General features: G+C 41.9%; 2 protein-coding genes across 3 annotated transcripts in view; one reads left to right on the forward strand and one right to left on the reverse strand.

Annotated features, from left to right (window-relative positions):
* F2 (coagulation factor II, thrombin) overlaps positions 1-4,078 on the forward strand; it is a 13,075-nt gene extending 8,997 nt beyond the window's left edge. Inside the window, exons 13-14 of the mRNA XM_028778577.1 lie at positions 3,623-3,693; positions 3,822-4,078. Of these exons, the coding sequence (XP_028634410.1) occupies positions 3,623-3,693; positions 3,822-3,962 (212 nt within the window). The 3' untranslated portion in view covers positions 3,963-4,078. The remainder of the gene's footprint in view (positions 1-3,622; positions 3,694-3,821) is intronic.
* A 3,045-nt stretch (positions 4,079-7,123) lies between these two features.
* Ckap5 (cytoskeleton associated protein 5) overlaps positions 7,124-21,059 on the reverse strand; it is a 93,497-nt gene continuing 79,561 nt past the window's right edge. For both annotated transcript variants that reach the window (XM_028778514.1, XM_028778515.1), the window contains 9 exons: positions 17,194-17,373; positions 15,537-15,724; positions 14,689-14,764; positions 13,881-14,069; positions 13,666-13,803; positions 13,154-13,234; positions 12,471-12,630; positions 8,823-8,974; positions 7,124-8,678 (listed from right to left, as the gene is read on the reverse strand). In XM_028778514.1, coding sequence (XP_028634347.1) covers positions 8,436-8,678; positions 8,823-8,974; positions 12,471-12,630; positions 13,154-13,234; positions 13,666-13,803; positions 13,881-14,069; positions 14,689-14,764; positions 15,537-15,724; positions 17,194-17,373 — 1,407 coding nt within the window. In that variant the 3' untranslated portion in view covers positions 7,124-8,435. The remainder of the gene's footprint in view (positions 8,679-8,822; positions 8,975-12,470; positions 12,631-13,153; positions 13,235-13,665; positions 13,804-13,880; positions 14,070-14,688; positions 14,765-15,536; positions 15,725-17,193; positions 17,374-21,059) is intronic.

The raw sequence follows: 21,059 nt of genomic DNA on the forward strand, positions 1-21,059 counted from the left end.
GGGGGGGGGGGCGGAGAGGGGGGATGGGGAGGGAGAGGGAGAGAGGGGAGAGGGAGGAGGAAGAGAGAGGGGGAGAGAGAGGGAGGGAGAGAGAGAGAGGGAGGGGGAGTGAGAGGGGGGAGAGAGAGGGAGAAGGAGAGGGAGAGGGAGAGGGAGAGGGAGAGGGAGAGGGAGAGGGAGAGGGAGAGAGAGAGAGAGAGAGAGAGGCATTAATACTTGCTCAAAATATCTAGCTCAGCAAAGGCCCTGGGTACGGAAAGAGCATCCATTTAGCCACTCAGCACACATTTTTTGAATGCCTATTGTGTCCCAGACAGCATTTTGGGGTACACAGCAGGGACCCAAACAGGTGGTCCTGAGGAAGCTGCCTTCCTAGAGGGGGGCATGCCAATAAACATATCTAAAGCACCTATTCTTTTTTTTTTTTTTTTTTTTTTGGTTTGGTTTTTTGAGACAGGGTTTCTTTGTGTAGCCCTGGCTGTCCTGGAACTCACTCTGTAGACCAGGCTAGCCTCGAACTCTTGAACTCAGAAATCCACCTGCCTCTGCCTCCCAAGTTCTGGGCTTAAAGGCAAGCGCCACCACCATCTGGCTTAGAGCACCTATTGTTGATAATAGCTCTGGGGAAAGAGCAGAGTGAGGGAGACTGTAGGGGACAAGTCAACTAAACCCAGTGGTCAGAGGGGCTGGAGGCGGCCTTTTCTCAAGCAGGTTAAGCAGAGACTAGAAGAAGTGGATGAGGAGTCAGACACAGAGGTACTTGGCTTTGGGGACAGACACTGGTGCAGGGGTCCTGAGGTGGGCAAACACTTGGTTGGCCTGAAGAACAGCAGGGAGGCCTGTGGGGTTGGAGAGCAGTAAACTCAGCCATCCCAAGGGGGATGAGGTGAGAGAAGAGGGCCAGGTGTAGTGGTAATATCTGCAACATCAGTACTCAGGGAGTGGAGGCAGGAGCATCATGTCAGACTAGAGGATCATCTGGGCTACAGTAGACCTCTCTGGAGGCAGAGGCAAGGGGGATCTCTTAAGCTATTGGGCAGCCAGAACTACACAGAGAGAACGACTCTGTCTCAAACAACAAAACAAAATTCAAGCTAACAAGTAAGAGCATCTTGATATTTTTGTTGGGATTGCACTATGTTCATAAAACATTTTGTGAGCCAGGTGGTGGTGGTGCACGCCTTTAATCCCAGCACTTGGGAGGCAGAGGCAGGCGGATTTCTGAGTTTGAGAGTTCGAGGCTAGCTTGGTCTACAGAGTGAGTTCCAGGACAGCCAGGGCTACACAAAGAAACCCTGTCTCGAAAAAAAAAAATTTGTGTTGACTATAATTCCATTTAAAATAAGGACCAAAGTGTTTCTTTACTTTAGTGCTAGAGGCTTCCCATCTTCGTGGGTCTTCTTGGGTAGCTTTCTGGAATGCTGGGGTGTCTTCTATGACCTTTTCTGTTCTGCAGCCCCTTACTTTCTATTTTTGTGTTTTATCTCATACTCTTTTTGAGTTAGAAAGTTTTCCTGCATCTCCCCAAAGACTAAGAATTTGACTTGTTAAATACTTACACCTATTATTTTTCTCTCCTGTAACATTAACTCCTACTCTTTTTTTGTTTGTTTGTTCGTTTTGTTTTTCGAGACAGGGTTTCTCTGTGCAGTTCTGGCTGTCCTCAAACTCAGAAATCCACCTGCCTCTGCCTCCCAAGTGCTGGGATTAAAGGTGTGCACCCCCACCGCCTGGCTACTCTTATCTTTTATATGTTGTGTCTGTGTTTGAATATGGAATATGTATGTGTTGATGTGGGTTCACACATATGTGAGTATGTGTGGAGTACAGAGGTTGAAGTTGGGTGTCTTCCCCACTCACTCTCCATATTTATTTATTGAGAAAAAGTTTCATTATGTAGTCTTGGCTGGCACTGAACTCAGAGATTTGTCTGTGCTTATATTAAAGCCATGCATGGCTCTGAGTTGTTTAGTAACTATTTTTCAATTTTTTTTTTCCTCTGAGATTGGGTTTTACTACATAGCTTAGGCTGGCCACAATTTACAATACCCCTGCCTCAGCCTCCTGAGTGTGCTTGGCTTACGTAAAACAAAATCCCAACTTTATTATTACCGTGGTGTTGCAGATTGAACCTGGGCCTTGAGCTAGGCAACTGCTCTAACACTAAACTGTATCTCAATCCTAGCTAAGTCTTAAGATTTTAGACTTAAGGGTCCCTGTGTATTTTGGCATGTTAATAAATAATTGTGATTAAGATTGTGGTTTTTATGGAGTTGATTTTTATTAACTCATTATTTTGTAATTATTGTTTCATTTGCCATCTTACTTTCCTTGTGTTATGTTTGCTTTAAAAAAAAGTTATGTATTTAGGAGAGTTTACATTTTGCTTTAGTGCTTATCTTTCCTTTGGTCTTATACTTTTTCAAGATGCCACTTCCTTCCTTCCTTCCCTTCCTTCTTTCCTCTTTCCTGCTGTGTGGCTTTTTTTCTTTTTAAGACATGGTCTCAAAGAAGACATGGTCTCATGTAACCTAGGCTTGAATTCACTAGGTACTTGATAACCTTGAACTTCTGATGCTTCTGCTTTCCCCATTCCTGCCCATCCAGTGCTAAGATTACAGGCTTGTGCCATCATTCCCAAGATTATTCAGTTTGAGGTACTGGGGATCTAATGGCTTCATGCATGCTAGGCAAGCACTCTACCAGTGTACAGCACAGGCTGGTCTTGGAATGTGACAGTGCCACTTCAGCCTCCTGATTATAGATGGGCACATCCATGCTCAATCTTTAACCTCCTTAGACTTTTACTTTCTCCCACTTCCTGTTCATTTATTTCCCATCTTTTGGGACAGTCTCATTGCACTCCAGGCTAGCCTCAAACTCACCATGTAACTGAGGATGATCTTAAATGAATCCTCCTGGCTCCAACCTTTAAATAGTTGACTTTTATAAGCACATACCACGGCATCTCATTTTTTGGTTTGTGCCCCCCCACCCCATACAGGGTTTCTCTGTGTAGACCTGGCTGTCCTAGAACTCACTCTGTAGACCAGGCTGGCCTGGAACTCAGAAACCCACCTGCCTCTGCCTCCCAAGCACTGGGATTAAAGGCATGCGCCACCACCACCCAGCTCAATGGCACCTCATTTTTAAAATTTTCATTTTTAGATTTTTGAGTCAAGCTTTATTCTGAATATACCAGTTTGCTTGGTGATATTTCATTCAGATAGTTTTGTAGTTGACTGATGGTGTCTTGCTAGCTAAGGTTTTTTTTTTTTTTTTTTTTTCTTGTTTCTTCCTATGGTCTGGTTAGTTTCCATGTGTTTCTGGGTAGGAGTGTTTCTACTGATTTGCCTTGTTCTTTTGAAAGATATGCTTTGGTCTTCATCCTATATGTCGTAGATTATATGTACATTTTAGTACACTAAATTGAGGTTTGGGTGTTGCTGTAGTCTATTTATTCGAAGGCGTGGTTTGGGCACAGGAGAGGGCTGGGACTTGACCTGAGTGGGGATGGTGAGAAGAGGCTGGAAAGGACAGATCCATGAGGTCTGGAAATGAGGCTGTGTGGCTGCAGTTCCTTAAGGGAAGTGACTCCTGAACCCTGCTGTTCTTTCTCAAGGCTTCAAGGTGAATGACACCAAGAGAGGAGATGCTTGTGAAGGTGACAGTGGGGGACCTTTTGTTATGAAGGTAAGCTTCTCTAAAGGCCAGGGGGTTGGAGGGTATTTTCCAAAGGCAGGGAAGGTTGGGGGCCAGGAATTTGTTTTCAAGAAAAGCACCTGGACCTGACTATTGGAAACCCCACTTTTCTTCCTCAGAGTCCCTATAACAACCGCTGGTATCAAATGGGTATTGTTTCATGGGGTGAAGGCTGTGACCGGAATGGGAAATATGGCTTCTACACACACGTGTTCCGTCTGAAAAGGTGGATACAGAAAGTCATTGATCAATTTGGATAGGTGTGTGAGTGGGTGAGGGACCCTCAATATGGGATCCTCATTGCAGAATCACAGAAACCAGTCAAAATATTTTTGTGGTTTGTTTCTGTTCTCAATAAAAGTGATTGTAAGTCTCAGTGTGCCCAGTGCTGTTGATGGACAACTCTCTGGACTGGGCTGTGGAAGAGGCGGTGATGTTGCTAGACAAACAGGACTGCAAATAATCCAGTCTCCAGCACAGGCCAGCTGAGAAGAGAGGCAGAAGTTACGTTTGTGATCATTTAAGAATGTTTCATATCTTAACCTTGATGCATTATCCCATTTATTCCTCACAAAAGGAAGGTGTTGCTCGTCACAGGAGGTCGGTAGGTGAGTAAAACAGATTTGGAGAAGTAACTTATCCATTTACACATTTAGAATTCAAAGCTGTGGGGCTGAGGACATGGCTCAGTGAGTACAGCCCTGTGCAGTCCTGATGACTTGATTTTGGATACCCAGAACCCACCAAAGCTGGATGTAGAGCCAGGTAGTGGTGGCACATACCTTTAATCCCAGCACTCAGGAGGCAGAGGCAGTTTAGGGCCAGCCTGATCTTCAGAGTGAGTTCCAGGATGGCCAGGGTTACACAGAGAAACCTTGTCTTATTAAAAAACAAAACAAAACAAAAAAACCTGACTATGATAGTATACTGGTCTGTAATCCCAGCATGTGCATAATTTATACCACAGATATAGATTTATTAGAGTGCTGAAGAGTCTGTGGTCCAGCTAGTCCAGCAATAGGTATCTCTGAACAGAAAGGCCAAGAGTCTGGTAATTGTTTACTCCATGGGGCTACATCTCAGCTTGTCTTCATTCTACACTGGAATTTGAAGCAGCAGGTTCTGATGCCAGTAAAGGTATGCCTCAGGAGCAGGGTCAATAAACTTGCCAGAGAAAGTGGGGGGACAGGTAAAACACTTCCTTCTCTAGGTTCTTTTATGCAAGCTAGACCAGAAGGTGTGGCTCAAATTTAGGGTGAAATTACCCATTTTAAAATGACCCAACTGAGAAATGTTCTTTTAGGCATGCTCATATGCGTGTGTGGATTCCAGATGACAACCAAGATTTTAGTCATAACATCCTACATCTTCTATCATGTGATCAAAATAGTACACGTATGCCCCCGAGAGGCTCAATGTTTGAAGCACTTTTGAGATTAAAATATGATGGGCACAGGCTTCTCACGTGACCTGAGTTGATGTTATGTCTCTAATCTTGTATATGTGGTCTCACTACGTAGCTCTGGCTGTCCTGGAGTTTACTATATAAATCAGGCTGGTCTTGAACTCAGAGATCTGCCTACTTTTATTTCTCTGGGCTGGGATTAAAGGCATGCGCTATGCCACTGTGCCCAGCTTCTGTCTCCAAACTTAAAAGGGCTAATTATGTTCAAATCACTTGACCTTTCTAAGCCTGTTTATTTTATTTATTTATTTATTTATTTATTTATTTATTTATTTATTTGGTTTTTCGAGACAGGGTTTCTCTGCGTAGCCCTGGCTGTCCTGGAACTCACTCTGTAGACCAGGCTGGCCTTGAACTCAGAAATCCGCCTGCCTCTGCCTCCCAAGTGCTGGGATTAAAGGCATGTGCCACTGCCAGGCCTGTTTATATTTTAAAAGACACATATGACACAGTTTATAAGGACTAAATTTTAAACACTTATAAGGACTAAGTCTTTTTTGTTGTGTACTGAGCACAAATACTTACTATCTAACAATAGACTGGCATCCAGCCTGGCATGTTTAAAGTTCCTTTTATGGTCACTACCTCCCTCCTTTGGTCCCCCCAGAAGCCATGTAATGATATATGTATTGTGTTGGGGAGAGGGAGTTTTTCCAGATTTCTCCTTATACAACACCAGATTAGCACAAATTGTAGGAAACAGAGTAGAGGATATTTGAATAGGTTTGTAAATGGACAAATTTAAAAGTTGTGAAGATGTCCTGTCATAGGACATTCTTCAAGATCACTGTTAACAGGTCACTGGTATGAGATGGAAAAAGCTCCTATCTCTACAGTATTAAAGCACTATTCCTATCTGGGATGTTTATGGTTAAGTGGGCACCACAGCCCCTAATGTGAAATTCAGCAGGTGTGAAACTTGTTGACACTGCGGAACTGTGTCGAGGAGATGCATCCCTGAGCTCCAAGGCAGGAGTGAAGACTGCAGGTCTGTCTGCTGTAGGTGTAGGATAGGAGTAGGGGACCAGGTCATGCCCTTGCAGTTTCAGCTTTAGAGCTTTAACCAATGTCTATGGTTAGAAGTGGGAGGCCCAAGGATAGTGACAGGCCGGTGCATCTCTGTGAGGCTAGCTTGGTGTACACAGTAGTTTCAGGCAGCCAGGGTTACATGGTGAGATCCTGTCCTGACAGACAAACCAGCTCAACTCCAGCCCTTCTCCCTTCTCTGTCCGCTGAGTCTTCTTGTATTCCTTAGGCTACTCTCTGATTTGAGATCCTCCTGGATTAGCCTGCCGAGTGCTAGGATTAGGATTATAGGTATTTGTTACCATTGTATTGGTTTTCATATTCAGTTATATAAAGGAACAGAGAATTATGACAAAGTTTCTTGCTTATTCTGTGCTTCTGGTTGACTGATCATACATACATACATACATACATACATACATACATACATACATACATACATACTCAGTGACATTACCTCGCAGATTATAACCTCTACTTGGGCTCAATACCCAGCTTTTCTTAAATAGGTAACAAAACAGTTGCCTAGCATTCCAAGGTACAGAGCATCTTGGAAAATGGGTATAGTTAGTGTAAATTTTATTTAAGGACTTTAGGGAGAAGCAATTAAGAATATATTGTAGCTTGGTTTGGTGGTGGTGTATTCCTTTCATACTAGCACTGAGAGGTAGGTGGATTTTTACAGTTCCAGGGCAGCCTGGTCTACATAATGAGTTCTAGGCCTGGGAACCCACATAGTGAGACCTGGTCTCAAAAACAAATCAAAAGGTAGACAGTGGTGGCACTCGCCTTTAATCCCAGCACTAGGGAGACAGAGGGAAGCAATCTCTGTGAGTTCAAGGCCAGCCTGGTCTACAGAGTGAGTTTCAGGTCAGCCAAAGCTACACAGAGACCTTGTGTCGAAAAAAACAAAACAACAACAAAACCAAATAAAGAATGCACTGTAATACCACTCCCAACATCACGGACAGGGCTATGAACTTTGAACACTTAGGTTTTCAGACAAATAGTGCCCATTCTAGAGCCCACTTTGCAAATGTGTCCTCCTATAGCAGTGAACTCCACCTTTCCTGCTATAGATACTTACCACTTCACGGTCTCCCTATAAGAAGCAGGGTTGAGTACATTTTCCTTCTATCTTTCATTGCTTGGAATGCCAGCTGAGTAGAAGGTGGACTTGATGAGAAAGTTCCTTAGAGATGTCCTGGAGTTTGCCTGGAGTCTCCACTAGAACCCAGAACCTTTTACTCATGAAGCAGTTTTCTAATTAAGGAGGAAGATCCTTCATTTTTCTGCAAGTGAATCTTCATTTCACATTTTGTACTCACTCAACCCAAAGTGTGAAGCAATTAGTCTGGACCAAGAGACTCAGATATTGAGGCAGGAAACAGCAAGCTCTCCCAGATGCACCAGTGAACCGAATTCACTTGTGGTGTGGGAACTGCTGGCACAAGCTAACACTTGAAAACAATCTCATGTCATTGGTACAGCAAAGCAGTAGGATACATAAATGTCCCTCCAAACAACTGGGGATGACCAGAGGAAGGTCATAAACCAATACCTCAAAAGCAAGGAGAGATGAGCTTTCTCTGCTGCTTGGGTCTGCATGTGGACAACAGGCCAGCAAGTCTCTCCTGTTTCAATGGAACTACAACTCCGATCTGTGGATTTAGAGAAGGTAGACCTCAGCAGGCCATTAATAAACCTACCTCTACCAGGGCCCAAGAAATTGGCCCAGCTTTCCTTAGATAGGTGACAGAAAATAGTTGTCCAGAGCTCCCAGAGCATTTTGGGAAATGGGTATAGTTAATGCAAACTTTATTTATAAAAGACTCTTAAATTAGTTGTCTCATGCCATGCATTCATACAGAATACAGTGTCCCTTCAGGGCTACAGAAGAGCTCACAACTCAAAAGGAACTATTAAAAGAGTTTCTAATGGCTGAAAGCTAGGAAAAATTAGGACAATTTTACAAATGAGCCATTAAAACAAAACAAAAAAAGATATGGAACCTACTCTGAGCTGAGGGAGCAGCTGTTTAGAAGTCTGTACACGAACCTAACCCACAGTCAGGCTTCTAGAAGCACAGCGTGTGCAGACTTGAGCCACCACTGCTCTTCCCCATCTGCAGTCTGATACATACAACCAGTTTGTGTACAATGAGGCCTGTAGTGGCCGCTTCACACTAGAGGACTTCTAGATTAGTAAACTAATGCTGCAGAGTGCTGAGGGATGGGCAGCTTCATTTGCGACTGCTCTTTATTCTCTCCAGTCTCTTTTTCAAGTCATCAATGTTAGTTGTGGAGGAGGAGGTCATGGCTCCTGCAGAGTGGGTCTGGTTGGAATCTAGGTCTGAGTGCTGGTGCTGTTCCCGGGACTCCCGTAGCTGTGAGAGCTTGCTATTGAGCATGTCTGTGGAGGAGGCAACTGGAGGAGGAATTGTTGGTTTGGAGAGCAAAGAGGTCAGTGGAGGCCGGTCATCTTGCTATTGAGAGAGGACAGAGAGACACTGGCTAAGTTCAGGGGAAGCAGTCAAGAGACTTCAGCAGTGTATACCAAGGTCAGGCCACTCTGCTGAGGGTGAGCTTGTCACTCCTCTCCACCCCACACAGAAAGAAAGGAACAATACCTTTGTGTTGTCAAGACCACACCGCTGCCGGAGAATTTTTAGTCTTTCCAGGTAGACAGATGGCCCCACTTCTTCTCCATTTGTGTTACCTAGAGAGGACACTGTGCTTGTGGGGGTGGGCACACATGTGACCTCCATCTGAGGGGAAATGCCTACAGAGGAAAACGAAGGAAGCACATGCAGATATCCACATATCCCAACTTCCAGAATGCAATGGTCAATCTATTACCAAAGACAGCCAATAATTTCTAGGGCTCAGTTGTACAGCATATGTATAAGTTCCTAGCAATAACAAAAAAATTTAAGTGTCTGAATGTCTCCACTGTACTCAAATACTGAAAAGAAAAGAAAAAAAAAAAAACAAACAGAATACCCACCAGGATCTACCTGGACTTAGTGATGCAGACTGGTCTCAAATATACAACCTATACTTAGAACTTTAAGAGAACTTTAAGAGTCGACACAAAGCCGGGCAGTGGTGACACACGCCTTTAATCCCAGCACTTGGGAGGCAGAGGCAGGCGGATTTCTGAGTTTGAGGCCAGCCTGGTCTACAAAGTGAGTTCCAGGACAGCCAGGGCTACACAGAGAAACCCTGTCTCAAAAAACAAAAAACAGTCAACACAAAAGGGCTCAAAAGGGCTGGCTGCTTACACCTTGGTTATATGAAGGCTTATATACCAACAACCACAGGGCTGACACAGGCGATCCAAAGTCCCTACATCTAAGTATATGATGAGTGCCCAACTTAGAAAATGAGGCTATTTGGCAGAATCAGTTGTTTGGGTTGGATGACATAATAAACACACATTTTTCAAATCTACAGAGAAGAACTAGGGACGGAAACTACCCATCAATGTTCTTACGCCGCCAATTCATCTCAACTCCTAAGTTTCTTTCTTTCTTTCTTTTTTTTTTTTTGGTTTTTCGGGACAGGGTTTCTCTGTGTAGCCCTGGCTGTCCTGGAACTCACTCTGTAGACCAGGCTGGCCTTGACCTCAGAAATCCGCCTGCCTCTGCCTCCCAAGTGCTGGGATTAAAGGCGTGCGCCACCTCCGCCCGGCTTCAACTCCTAAGTTTCTAACAGGGGTCAGTCATAAAGTACAGCATTTAAAAGACCTAACTTACAGGGCTGAAAAGATGGCTCAATGGATGAAGTGTAAAGACAGGAGTCTGAATTGCTAGAATTCAAATAAATGCTGGGTAGGCACAGCAACTGACCAGAAATCACAGCGTGCAGGAGGCAGAACTAGGAGATAATTGGAGCAACCGGGTTCCAGGTAAAACAGCTGAACCAGTGAGCTCTAGGTTTAAGCAAGAGATCCTGCCTCAATTTATAACATGGAAAAAAATGAGCAATAGAGGACCACATTCAACATCATTTCTGGGCTTCCACAAACTCCTGCAGCTGAACACATGCCCATACACATATAGACATGCTTGCATACATGTGCAAACTAACAGAAAAGCATAAACAAACCTAACTTGGGGCAAGAATATGGCTAAGTGCTAGAAACAAGAGTGTTTGTCTAAGGGATAGCAAAATGGCTCAGCAGTTAAGACCACTGACTGCTCTCCTAAAGGACCCAGGCTTGAATCACAGCACCCACATGGTAGCTCACAACTCTAACTCCAGTTCCTGGGACTCTGATGCTCATTCTCTTCTGGCCTCCAAGGGCACTGCACAGACCTGGTGCACAGACACACAGTAGACAAAACACCTACACATGAAGTAAAAATAAATTAAAAAGACAAAAACAAAAAACCACTATAACAAAGAACTCTGGAAATGGGAAAAGGAGGGCTTCTTATGGCCAGACAAATCATTGGTCTACTGTTCCTTGATGTTCCGTTTACCACCCTTGCAGAACTTTCAATGGGTTGGAGAGTGGTCATTTACGGTGTCAAAAGTGTCAAACGGGGAGAGCAAAGCTTGAAGTGAGCCGGACAGGTGGAGAGAGCGCCTCAACTACGCAAGGCGCACATCTGTGACAGGCGTCAGGCATCTGAGAGGGCACATTCTCACTGCTCTGCTCTGCCCTGAGGACAAGAAATTTTGCAGCTGGGGCTGCCTTTGGTTTAGATATTTTTTTAAAAGTGAAACCTCCTATGTCTTCCTTTTGTCTCTGTAAGCAGCTATTTTCTTTTTTTTTTTTTTTTAATTTTTTTTTTTTTTATTTATTATATGTAAGTACACTGTAGCTGTCTTCAGACACCCCACAAGAGGGCATCAGATATCATTGCAGATGGTTGTTAGCCACCATGTGGTTGCTGGGATTTGAACTCGTGACCTCTGGAAGTGCAGTCAGTGCTCTTAACCACTGAGCCATCTCACCAGCCCAAGCAGCTATTTTCATAATAGCTTTTCATTGTGGGGACAGTAATATTTCAGCCTGAGCTTTGGCTATGCATTCTAACCATTCCTAAAATAACTGCAGAGTGCCAATTTTGTTCTAGGCAACTAAAGAGATAAAAACCTTTTCCAGCAGATCTTTTCTTTCCTTCTCTTCTTTCTAACAGGGTCTCATGTAACTCAGGATGGTCTCTATGCAGTCAAAGATAACCATGAACTTCTTTCTGATCCTCCTAGTTACCATGCCCACTTAATGGGTGCTAAGGATTGAACCCATTCTTTGTACATACTAAGTAAGTACTCTATAAACTGAACTACATCTTCAGTACCTCCCATGTGGATTTTGAATTTTAGCTAAGAGTAACAGACATAAAGCAAATAACAGATACTATAATCATATATGTTAGAAGTGGGATATGTGCTGGGTGTAGTGACATATCCCTTTTAAACTCAGAAACCAGGAACAGAGGCAGGCAGATCTTTGTGAACAAGAGCTGAACAAGGCTAGTGAATTGGTCAATAGGTTCTCTTAGAAGCAACAGCAGTGCCGGGCAGTGGTGGTGCACGCCTTTAATCCCAGCACTTGGGAGGCAGAGGCAGGTGGATTTCTGAGTTTGAGGCCAGCCTGGTCTACAGAGTGAGTTCCAGGACAGACAGGGCTACACAGAGAAACCCTGTCTCGAAACAAAACAAAACAAAACAAAACAAAACAGAAGCAACAGCAGTATGTGTGTGTGTGTGTGTGTGTGTGTGTGTGTGTGTGTGTGTGTATGTATATGTGTGTGTATATTTATAAATATATATTGCACACACATATATAAAAATGGTCACTGCAGAGACTACAAATGTATTAGTGGCAGAGTGTATCCAGAGCCTGTACAAAGCCCTGGCTTCAATCCCCACATAAAGAACAACAGAATGACAAAGTCAGCACAAAGGCCCCAAGGCCTACACATCTGTGTTTCAGAAACAACGTGGGGGTTGGTGGGGCTGGGGAGCAGTAGATGAGGTTCCAGAAGAAGCAAGGGATCAGACAACACAGGACACTCAAAGGTTTTTGCCTTCTAGAAAAATAGTTGGAAACTTCTTCTGATGCTCTGTGTGGAAATGTGCATAAAACAGTGAAGGTGAGAGTAGGGAGAACACACAGGAGGGCACTTTGGTGTAGTTCAGGTAAGAGAGAACACTGTTTCCACCAAGGTGTCAACGTGACGGTAGGGAGAGGTGTGAGTGGATCCTGTATATGGTTTGCAGCTATTTTGGCCTATGTCTGGACCTGTAACAGGAAACCACACCTGTTGAAGTGGGGATGCGGCCTTTGCTTTCTCTTTCCATCTCAATCACCCGAAGGCCTCTCTCAACATAACTCTGGAAGAACTGTGAGGAATTTTTCAGAAACGGTTCAATGTCAGTATCTGAATATTTCTTCTTATATTCATATAACTCTGCTAGGCCCTGGTTTTTAAAAAAAAAAAAAAAAAAAAAAAAAGAGGTGGGAATAAGTATTAGTGTTCCACAAAGAAAACCACACCTATTTGATTTAACCCCTTCCACTCCCCCTCCTTCCCTCCAGCCTTACTCCCTCCACCCCTCCTTCAGGTTTTTGCAGACAAGGTTTTTTTTGTTTGTTTGTTTTTTTGAGACAGGGTTTCTCTGTATAGCCCTGGCTGTCCTGGAACTCACTCTGTAGACCAGGCTGGCCTCAAACTCAGAAATCCACCTGCCTCTGCCTCCCAAGTGCTGGGATTAAAGGCGTGCACCACCACTGCCCGGCACCTGTCTTTTTTTTGTTGTTGTTGCATACAAGGTTTTATTATATAACTAATTCTGACTGGCCCAGAACTTCCTATGTATTGGCTTCAAACAGTCTCACTATGTATTTGGTTCAGTCTAGTCTCAAACTTGCAATTTTCTATCTTGGCTTTCCAAGTGCTGCAACTGCTCTGCTACCATACCAGCCTTGGGCTTTCCTTCTCACCTCCTTAGTGTTCTCTTTAGAGCCAATCTTCTTAAAAATCTCAGCTAAGAAATCATTTCCTTTGACCTTTGATTTTTCATCCTAATAAATAGAAAAACAGAAAGGAATGATTAGAGTTGAACAAATGAAAGGATGGATGCTAACAGAGAATATTTCAAAATACAGGCCTTACAGGTGTGGTTCTGCTGGTACAGGAAGCCCAGAGCTGAACAGCTTAGAGGAGCAATACTAGTATCCTGGTTATGAGTGCCTCTAGTCTAAGGATTTCACCTCAACTTTGAGGACGAGCTGGTCCATTCCTCTCCAGTTAAGTACAGCTCACAGTGGACTTACCTAGTGATCTATTGATGCTTTGGACACAGACACAACTCTTTTTTGGAGATCAAAAAGCATGTGTTCACTACTCAAGTGTTTTAAAAATGTTAGACAGAAATGGTTATAGCAGCAAACCAAGAGACCCATTACTCTGATTCCTAAGACTCCCCTCACCCCTTGGAATTTAGGCTACTCACTATTCGAGAAGCTCCCTTTTCTGTTTCCTTATCAGACTTGCTCCCAGTCTGGTCCATGCTATGCTTCATCATCCGACACAGGTGAGCCTCCAGTTCTGACTCATTCTTATTATCAATCATTGTAAGGTGGTCTAGGATCTGAAGGAGACAGCACATTCAAATGCTAGTAATGACTTCCATGAAATTTACTCAAGAGAATAGTTGTTCTCACTCACCTTAGGTCCTTTTAATTTGCATAAAGTATGCAGAAGGGTCTTTAGAGTCCTTATAGGAAATTCGCTTTTGCATTGCTTCAATTTTTCTTTGGGAAAGACCTTCATGAAAATGTGGATGTCGAGAAGGATTCTGTCTAGGTTAATGCTGTTGATGGTGTCAGGCAATAGTCGAACCATTCTCCATAGACACTATTAAAATAAGAAACCAGAGGATTTTTAGGAGAATCCGGGTTTAGTGGTGTACACCTTTAATTCCAGCACTAGGAACCAGAAGCAGGTGGATCTCTCTGAGTTAAAGGCCAGCCAGGTCTCTCTGCCTCCTAGATATTAGGATGAAAGTATACATCACAGCATGTAGACTGACACCAAAAATGTTAGACTTGAATTTAGTGGTAAGTTGAAATAAAAGAAAAGTCCAGTTATATATACATATTTTTGAGACAGCCTCACTGTTTCAATAACACTACATTAGGTATCTTAGGCTGGTTTTAACTCCTACCCTCCTTCCTTAGCCTCTAGTTTTCTGGAATTACAATTGGTTGATTTGAGTCAATATCATAATTCAAATTTCTTTCCCTCTACATTTAAAAATGGGATTATAGCTGGGTGGTGGCGGCACACACCTTCAATCCCAGCACTCTGGAGGCAGAGACAGGTGGATCTCTGAGCCTGAGGCTAGCATGGTCTACAGATTGAGTTCCAGGACAGCCAAGGCCACATAGAGAAACTCTATCTTGAATCCCACACCGCCTCTGCACAAAAAAAGTGTATCTTTGAAAGAAAAGAAATGAAATCATTTCAATTTTACCTTCATAACAAGCTCTGAGAATTTGGGAGAACCAGCTGTTGCTAGCAGGCTGTCCTGAAGTAAAACAAGCAGGGCACTGGAAAAACAAATAGGATTAATAAATTTTAAACCTTTCTTCTTTTTTTTTTTTTGAAAAAATACAAGAGCACAAATCTACTTTTATTTATTTACTCTCCATTAGTTTAAATCTGTGATGGGTACAGCATCACATGGATTCTGTGTCCAATGGCCTTTGCAGAAAGGTTGCTTCGGAATTTGGCAGGAACCATGCTACTGTTTCCGTAGGCCGAGTTACCTTCTCCCAGATGACTCTGGCTTTGTTTGTTAAACCTTCATTCTTAAAATCAATAACTGAAGTGTGAATATTCTCTATCTACCTAATAAGCAATTCACTGATCATGGTAATTATTGAAAATAAGATCATTAAGATTTTGTTATTTGAAAATTGGTAAATCTTGTCATTGTTTTCTTTTTTTCTGGTCATTAGTAGCTGAGAGACAAATGTAATGCTAGAGATATATATATAACCAGTATATTTTACTGTCTTATTAAAAAACTTCATGATATTGATAGTTACTAGTTTTAGCCTGAAATAGATGATTCATTTATAAGAAAGTAATAAATCATCTTACTAGGCAAATTTGAAAGTTACAACTGATTTGTTGACTTTTATCCTCTTGCCTCCACCTAAGAGGAATGCTCCTCAGTGTTAGAATTACAGGAAAGTGCCATTATGCTGGGGAGCAAACTCAGGACTCTGAATGCTAGGCAAGCACTCTACTGACTGAGCTACACTTTCAACTCTGACTACCTTATCCCAAGCTTTACTGATGAAGGTATAAATATACCTGAAGATATTGGTCTGGTCTGATTTCTCCAAAACCTTCACCACCAAGAGGTTCACAGAACGAATCAGCTGTTGTCCTTCCTCCAGATCTTCAATCCGAGAATCCAGCATTAAGGTGATCAGTCCATGCATCAGGTCTTTCAGTACTCCAGTGGAGGCCTCTCGGGCCAGGCTCTCTATCTGAAATAGCTATCCGATTCTAACTATGTTAGGGAGGTTAAAACTCAATATATGATACAAATATAGTTGGTATATTCTAGTCAATATTCTGCTATATATACTGACAAAGGTTTACTCTGTGGCCTAGGTGGCCAATACTTTAAACTTCTAAGTGCTGGGACTGCATGTTTGTACCAACATACTTGGCTCAATTATATTGCATTTTTAAAACCTCAGAATGTGCCGGGCAGTGGTGGCGGACACCTTGAATCTCAGCACTTGGGATGCAGAGACAGGCGGATTTCTTAGTTAGAGGCCAGCCTGGTCTACAGAGTTGGTTCCAGGACAGCCAAGGCTACAAAGAGAAACCCTGTCTCAAAAAAACCACAAAAAAACAAACCAAACCAAAACAAACAAATAAAAAAACCTCAGAATGTTAAAAAAAAAATCCTAATTAATTGGTGTGCTTTCTTTCTACTCTATTTTTGATCCATAATTATCCGTGAAAAGCCAAATAATACCTGCTTTGCCTGTAGAAGAAACTGGTAGGAAGCAGAATACTAGGAAGAACTAAACATTCTGCTTTATATCCTAACTGTAGGGAGTGGAGGGAGCCCTGAATGAAGGAATTCTTGAATAAATGTGTGCTGCTAACATGGTCTGTTATCAGGCTGGTGAGATGGCTCAGTGGTTAAGAGCACTGACTGTTCTTACAGAGGATATGAATTCAAATCCCAGCAACCAAAAGGTGGCTCACAACCATCCGTAATGAGATCTGATGCTCTCGTATGGGATTTCTGAAGACAGCTACAGTGTACTTAAAACATATAATTAAAAAAAAAAAAAGGCTGGAGCGAGCAGGAGAAGGGAAGAGGGGAAACAACAACAACACAAAACATGGTCTGTATCAAGGACCCTAGCCTCAGTCCTAAGGGAATGGCAATACCTTCTCTGTGTGAGATATAGAGGAAAGTGGCAAAGCCTTCCTCGGGTGTCCAAAAGTGCGTAATTCATGGTGTCTATAGAAATGTCCTCCATAGCTCCCCAACAACCATGTTCATTGGCCTGAAAGCTACTCCCCTACAGAGACTGCTCCTATAAAGATTAGCTAAACCTATGTCCTTTATCCAGTCATAAAACTTGCCTCCTTGTTTATCTATACGCAACAACCCCGCCTCTCTGTTCAATTCTATATAAATATGTTGACTTTCTGGGGTGCTTAGATTTCCCCATCTCGAAGTTCAGACCACACGATCCCAGCTTTTCTGTGGTTCTATTTCTGTCTATTCTTCTTTCCTTCTCCATTCCAGCTGTGCTAGATGAGATACTTAACAGATATCATTCAATGCAAAAAGTCAACAACTGGCTCTTCTTTTACTCATGGATAATTCTACCAAGTGGACACAGGTCTCACTGGAATGTCAGCATTGATTCTGGCTTGAGAACCTTGGTGGGTTGATAGATCTAAGAGAAACTCCAGTTCTGAAGAAATGTCTTACCGAAATCATGTTGCCAATGATACAGCTATACAACTTGATGATTTCATCCTTGTCCAACTTCTCATCTGCCATGTGTGTGCTGTAGATGAGTCTTAGCTGCATGAATGTTGCTATCAGAAACTGATCAATGTGGCCAGACATAGCTTCAGCTTTGTCTTCCTGCCTCAGGACCTCATCAATCTGATAAGAAAAATTCCAAGCTATAGTTTCCAAGCTTTATGAGTGGCAGAAAAACATTATAAGACACATATCTATAGGAGAATTCATTAGCAAAGCACTTATTTTACCTAAAAAAATATTAACTTTACAAATAACTATCCTTAGGAATTCAATCACTAAACACACACACACACACACATTTATATAGTTACTGAGCAAGATAGTATTAAATAAATTAGCCAGAGATTCTCTTCTAAGAACCATACTATCTAGTTCAGAGAATAATGTCTATGCTTTAATGTTCAATTTATTAAAAAGAAAATTTTTCTTAGAAAGTGTTACTACTAAACCTTCAATTAAAAAAAAAAAACAAAAACACAAGAGTAGTGGAACATACCTATAATCTTAGCACTTTGAAGGCTGAAGAAGCAGGAGGATTTTACATTTGAGTTCAGCCTAGGCTACACAGCCAAGTTCCAGGATATCCTGGGCTACAAAGTGAGAGTCATTCATAAATACATACATACATACATACATACATACATACATACATACATACGTATGTATGAGACGAGCTCAGTGGTAGAGCATGTCCTACTTAGTTTAAAGCCCTGGGGTTTGATTCACAGTACATCTGTTACATTTGTCAAAATTTAAAAAGACAAATAATCTCAACAACAAAAAGTAACAAGCAAAAGATCTTCACTTATCAGATGAGGCTCAGAAAGCTCAGATTACTTACTCAGTCTAAACTAAAAACTCAATTTGCACATGTCCAGTGTTTTTCCTAGTTTAGTACTTGGTTGTAGTGATGGTAAAATGTTCTGCAGGAAAATATTTATCTCTTATACATTAATATGAAAGTATCTTCCAAAGGCCTTGTGTATTCTAAGCATATTAAGCAGATTTATACTGTATATAGTATATGTTGATATTCAGTAAACTTCATTTTTAGCAGGACTGCCAAGGTGCACAACTCCATTGGGCTACCATTTATATGTGAACAGCACATCCTGGTGTGGACCTTACTTTCATTATCTCTTCATGTATGCCTAGTTCACACACACAGTATTTAGTAGAAAAGTTTAATGTTTCCATATGCACACCACAAAAAACACTGTATTTTCAGGGAGAATTATTTTCCTTCTTTCTCTAAATTACATTAGTAAGTAGACATACATTTTTTCATATTTATAGTATTATAGTCTTCTATTTTATATTACACATACTCTCAAGGCCTTAGGGACACATTTACTATACAAAGATTTCATGTACTTTTCTGTATCTAGCTTGCTTTCTTTGTTTTTTGAGTCAGGGCCTCACTATTTAGCCCTGGCTTCCTGGAACCTACTATGTAGACCCTGAACTCAGACAGATCTGTCTGCCTATGCCTCTGAGTGTTGGGATTAAAGGCATGAACCTCCATACTCTGGCATCTAGCTTTCTAATTCAGTGGAAAATTTTGAAAATCTCTAAAGTCAAAAGAACAACTCTATTTGGTAAAGCAGCACAAGATGCTGGAGGGATATCTGGCTCTGCTATTAAGAGAGCACTTGCTGTTCTTGCAGAGACCTAGAATTTGGTTCCCAACCTAATCATGGAACCGGACAACTGTCTTTTACTCCAGTTCCAAGGAATCTAATGCTCTCTTCTGGATTCTGTAGGGATCAACTGTGCATATGCTGTGCATACATGCATGCAAAATACTCATACAAAACCAAAATCTTCTACCAGTTTCTCAACCTTCCCAATGTTATGACACTTTAATACAGTTCTTCATGTAGAGGTAACCTCCAACCATAAAATTATTTTGTTGCTACTTCATAACTAATTTAGCTGTTATAAATCATGATGTAAATATTTGATCTGAGCCGGGCGGTGGTGGCGCACGCCTTTAATCCCAGCACTTGGGAGGCAGAGGCAGGTGGATCTCTGAGTTCGAGAGTTCGAGGCCAGCCTGGTCTACAGAGTGAGTTCCAGGACAGCCAGGGCTACACAGAGAAACCCTGTCTCGAAAAAACCAAAAAAAAAAAAAAAAAAAAAAAAAAAAAAAAAAAAAAAAAAAAAAAATTTGATCTGTAGGATATCTGATATATGGGGATCAACCACAGGTTGAGAACCACTGACTTAAACAAAAAAACCAAACAAACAACATAACGGCTTAAGCATTTACCAAAATTTTTAACCATTCCTTTACTGAGACTTTCCAGTGTTTGTCCTTTAGTATACAATAAACAAAAACTTAGAAAACAAAATATATCTCTCCATCCTTATATGCTTGCATTTTTATGTCTAAGAGAGAGAACATTCTCATTTCTTTTTTTTTTTTTTTCCCCAAGTGCTGGGATTAAAGGCGTGCGCCACCACCATCCGGCCATTCTCATTTCTTAAGAGGACGCATACTATTTATATATTTGTTTCTGCAGAGACTCAACACTCAGAGGCACAGGCAGGCAGATCTGTCTGAGTTCAGGGTCTACATAGTGGGTTCCAGGAAGCCAGGGCTAAATAGTGAGGCCCTGACTCAAAAAACAAAGAAAGCTGGATGCAGAGACTGAACTTAGGCCTTGCACATTCTAAGCTTGCACTATATATGGATGAGCCACACTTGTAGTCTTCATAGAACTTTAAAAATGCACTGATGTGATTGGCATGGTGGCACATGCCGTAAGTACCAGTACTCAGGTGGCAGAGGCATTCAGATGGCTGAGTTCAAGGCCAGCTTGGTCCACATGGCATTTCAGATCAGCCAGAGACCTTGTCTCAAAAAACAAAGATGCAGTAACAATTCAGTAACAATTCATGTCTCAACACCCTCTCCCCCCATTTCTCTGTGTAACAGCCCTGGCTGACTCTCACACTGTAGACCAGGCTGTCATAGAACTCACAGAGATTCATCTGCCTCCTGAATGTCAGGATTAAAGGTATATGCCACCACTATGCCTGTTTTTTTTTTTTTCTTGTTGCTATTATTTTCCTTCTTTGATTAGACAGTCTCATGCAAACTTGACATGTAGCAAAGAATAACCCTGGCATTCTGATCCTCCTGCCTCCTGAGTGCTGGGATTACAGGCATACACCACCATGGTCAGCTTATACAGAACAGAAAATAAACATGTCTCCTTTATGTTACTCTGAGACACCAGCATTCTTATTATGAAGTAAAGATTGTCATAGGACCCACTTGATAGAATAACTAACTCTCACGTGTTGTTCTTACTTCTGCACATGTGCTATAATAACTCTCTCAGCTTCTCAAATTTTAGACCGTTGTAATTTTGAATAGAAATACACTTAATTTGCCAGGCAGTGATGGCACATGCCTTTAATCCCAGCACTTGTAAGTTTGAGGTCAGCCTGATCTATAGAGTAAGTCAGAGGACAGCCAGCCAAGGCTACATGGAGACTCTGTTTCAAAAAACAAACAAACAAACAAACAAACAAACAAACAAACAAACAGGGCTGGAGAGATGGCTCAGTTTAACTCCCAGCAACTCTCAGCAATGACATTGTGACTCACAACCATCTATACTGGGATCTGAAGCCCTCTTTTGGTAAGAAATATACTTAATTATGTACTAGGTAACGGACATCTTTCTAATTCTGAATCATATAAACATTATATATACATTTATACATATGTATGGTTGTCTGTCCCTCCCTTCCTTCCTTCCTTCCTTCCTTCCTTCCTTCCTTCCTTCCTTCCT

This window comes from Grammomys surdaster, unplaced genomic scaffold, assembly GCF_004785775.1.
Source record: "Grammomys surdaster isolate TR1022 unplaced genomic scaffold, NIH_TR_1.0 338, whole genome shotgun sequence".
Taxonomy (NCBI): domain Eukaryota; kingdom Metazoa; phylum Chordata; class Mammalia; order Rodentia; family Muridae; genus Grammomys; species Grammomys surdaster.